Genomic DNA, 1,083 nt, shown 5'->3' on the forward strand with positions numbered 1-1,083 from the left:
GAAATGGAGGGGATGCTCATCAATCCGGGAATGGCCGAACAAGGTCCAGTCTATTTCTAGACCGATTCTACGTTACTCCAGCCTCCGCTACTCGGTTTGAGCCCAAACGACCCTCGTTGTTCCCCTTCCGCACCCCACTCTTCTCCCCCACCCCTCCATAGAGTCAGTCTACTAGCACTTATTAATCTATGTGCCAGGGAGTGTGCCAAGTTGCTGGGGAGACCAAAAAAGGGGGGAGGCAGAAGAGGACCCCTGGTCTCCAGGACCCCAGGGTCTAATCAGAGAGAGAATAACTAAACCACCACGTAGAGACAAGCTATAGACAGGCTAAATGGCAAATAGGCAGCAGAGGAAGGCTTTGGGAAGTGTCCTGTAGAAGGTGGCACTTTGGGGGGCTTGAAGGAAGCCGGCAGGGAGAGGATTCCAGGCATGGGGGTGACCAGGGGAAAGTGGCCAGAGTGGAGAGAGGGGAGGGTTTTTTCCAAGGAAAGGTATGAGCCTACTATGCCCACTATGTGCCAGGGACCCTGCTAAGCACTGGATTCATTCGATCCTCACAAAAAAACCTGAAAGACGGGGGATGCTATTGTTCTCATTTGACAGGTGAGGAAACTGAGGCAGGGGTGGAGTGGCTCGCCCAGGGTCCCGCATTAGAAATGGGGTGTGCGGACCCCAGACCGGGCCCCCCGCCTGAAAGCCCCCTCCTGGCGGCTCGGCTGCAGAGCCGCCTTCCGCAGGTTACTTTGTATCTGCTTTGTGTTTTCTTTGTATCAGTCCCCCTCAATCTCCCGCCCCTCCCTCCTGCTTTCCAGAAGTTTCAGAGCTCGGTGGGAGGGGGAATGCGGCACTCTTCTGCAGGGGGCCTTGTTAGGGCTTCTTGGCGCCACCTATAGAGGGAAAAGGAGAGAGAGCGGGCTGGGGTTCAGTGCGCACGAGGCTGCCAGACAGGGCGGAGGCACTGCGCGCAACCAGCTCGGGCCTCGCCCAGCCCAGGACTGCAACAGGTTTCCCGTACGCATGCGCGAGGGAAGGGGTGGGGGTGGAGGGTCTGTGCGCGTGAGTGTGCGCGCGTGAGTGTGCGCG

The 1,083-nt window shown here is 58.1% G+C and overlaps 1 protein-coding gene across 1 annotated transcript in view; it reads left to right on the forward strand.

Moving 5' to 3' along the window:
• Window positions 1-1,017: 1,017 nt before the first annotated feature.
• Window positions 1,018-1,083, forward strand: part of LSM5 (LSM5 homolog, U6 small nuclear RNA and mRNA degradation associated) — a 7,686-nt gene continuing 7,620 nt past the window's right edge. The window contains exon 1 of the mRNA XM_072650702.1: window positions 1,018-1,070. Within this exon, the coding sequence (XP_072506803.1) occupies window positions 1,018-1,070 (53 nt within the window). The remainder of the gene's footprint in view (window positions 1,071-1,083) is intronic.

The sequence above is a fragment of the Notamacropus eugenii genome, chromosome 3, assembly GCF_028372415.1.
Source record: "Notamacropus eugenii isolate mMacEug1 chromosome 3, mMacEug1.pri_v2, whole genome shotgun sequence".
Classification (NCBI taxonomy): domain Eukaryota; kingdom Metazoa; phylum Chordata; class Mammalia; order Diprotodontia; family Macropodidae; genus Notamacropus; species Notamacropus eugenii.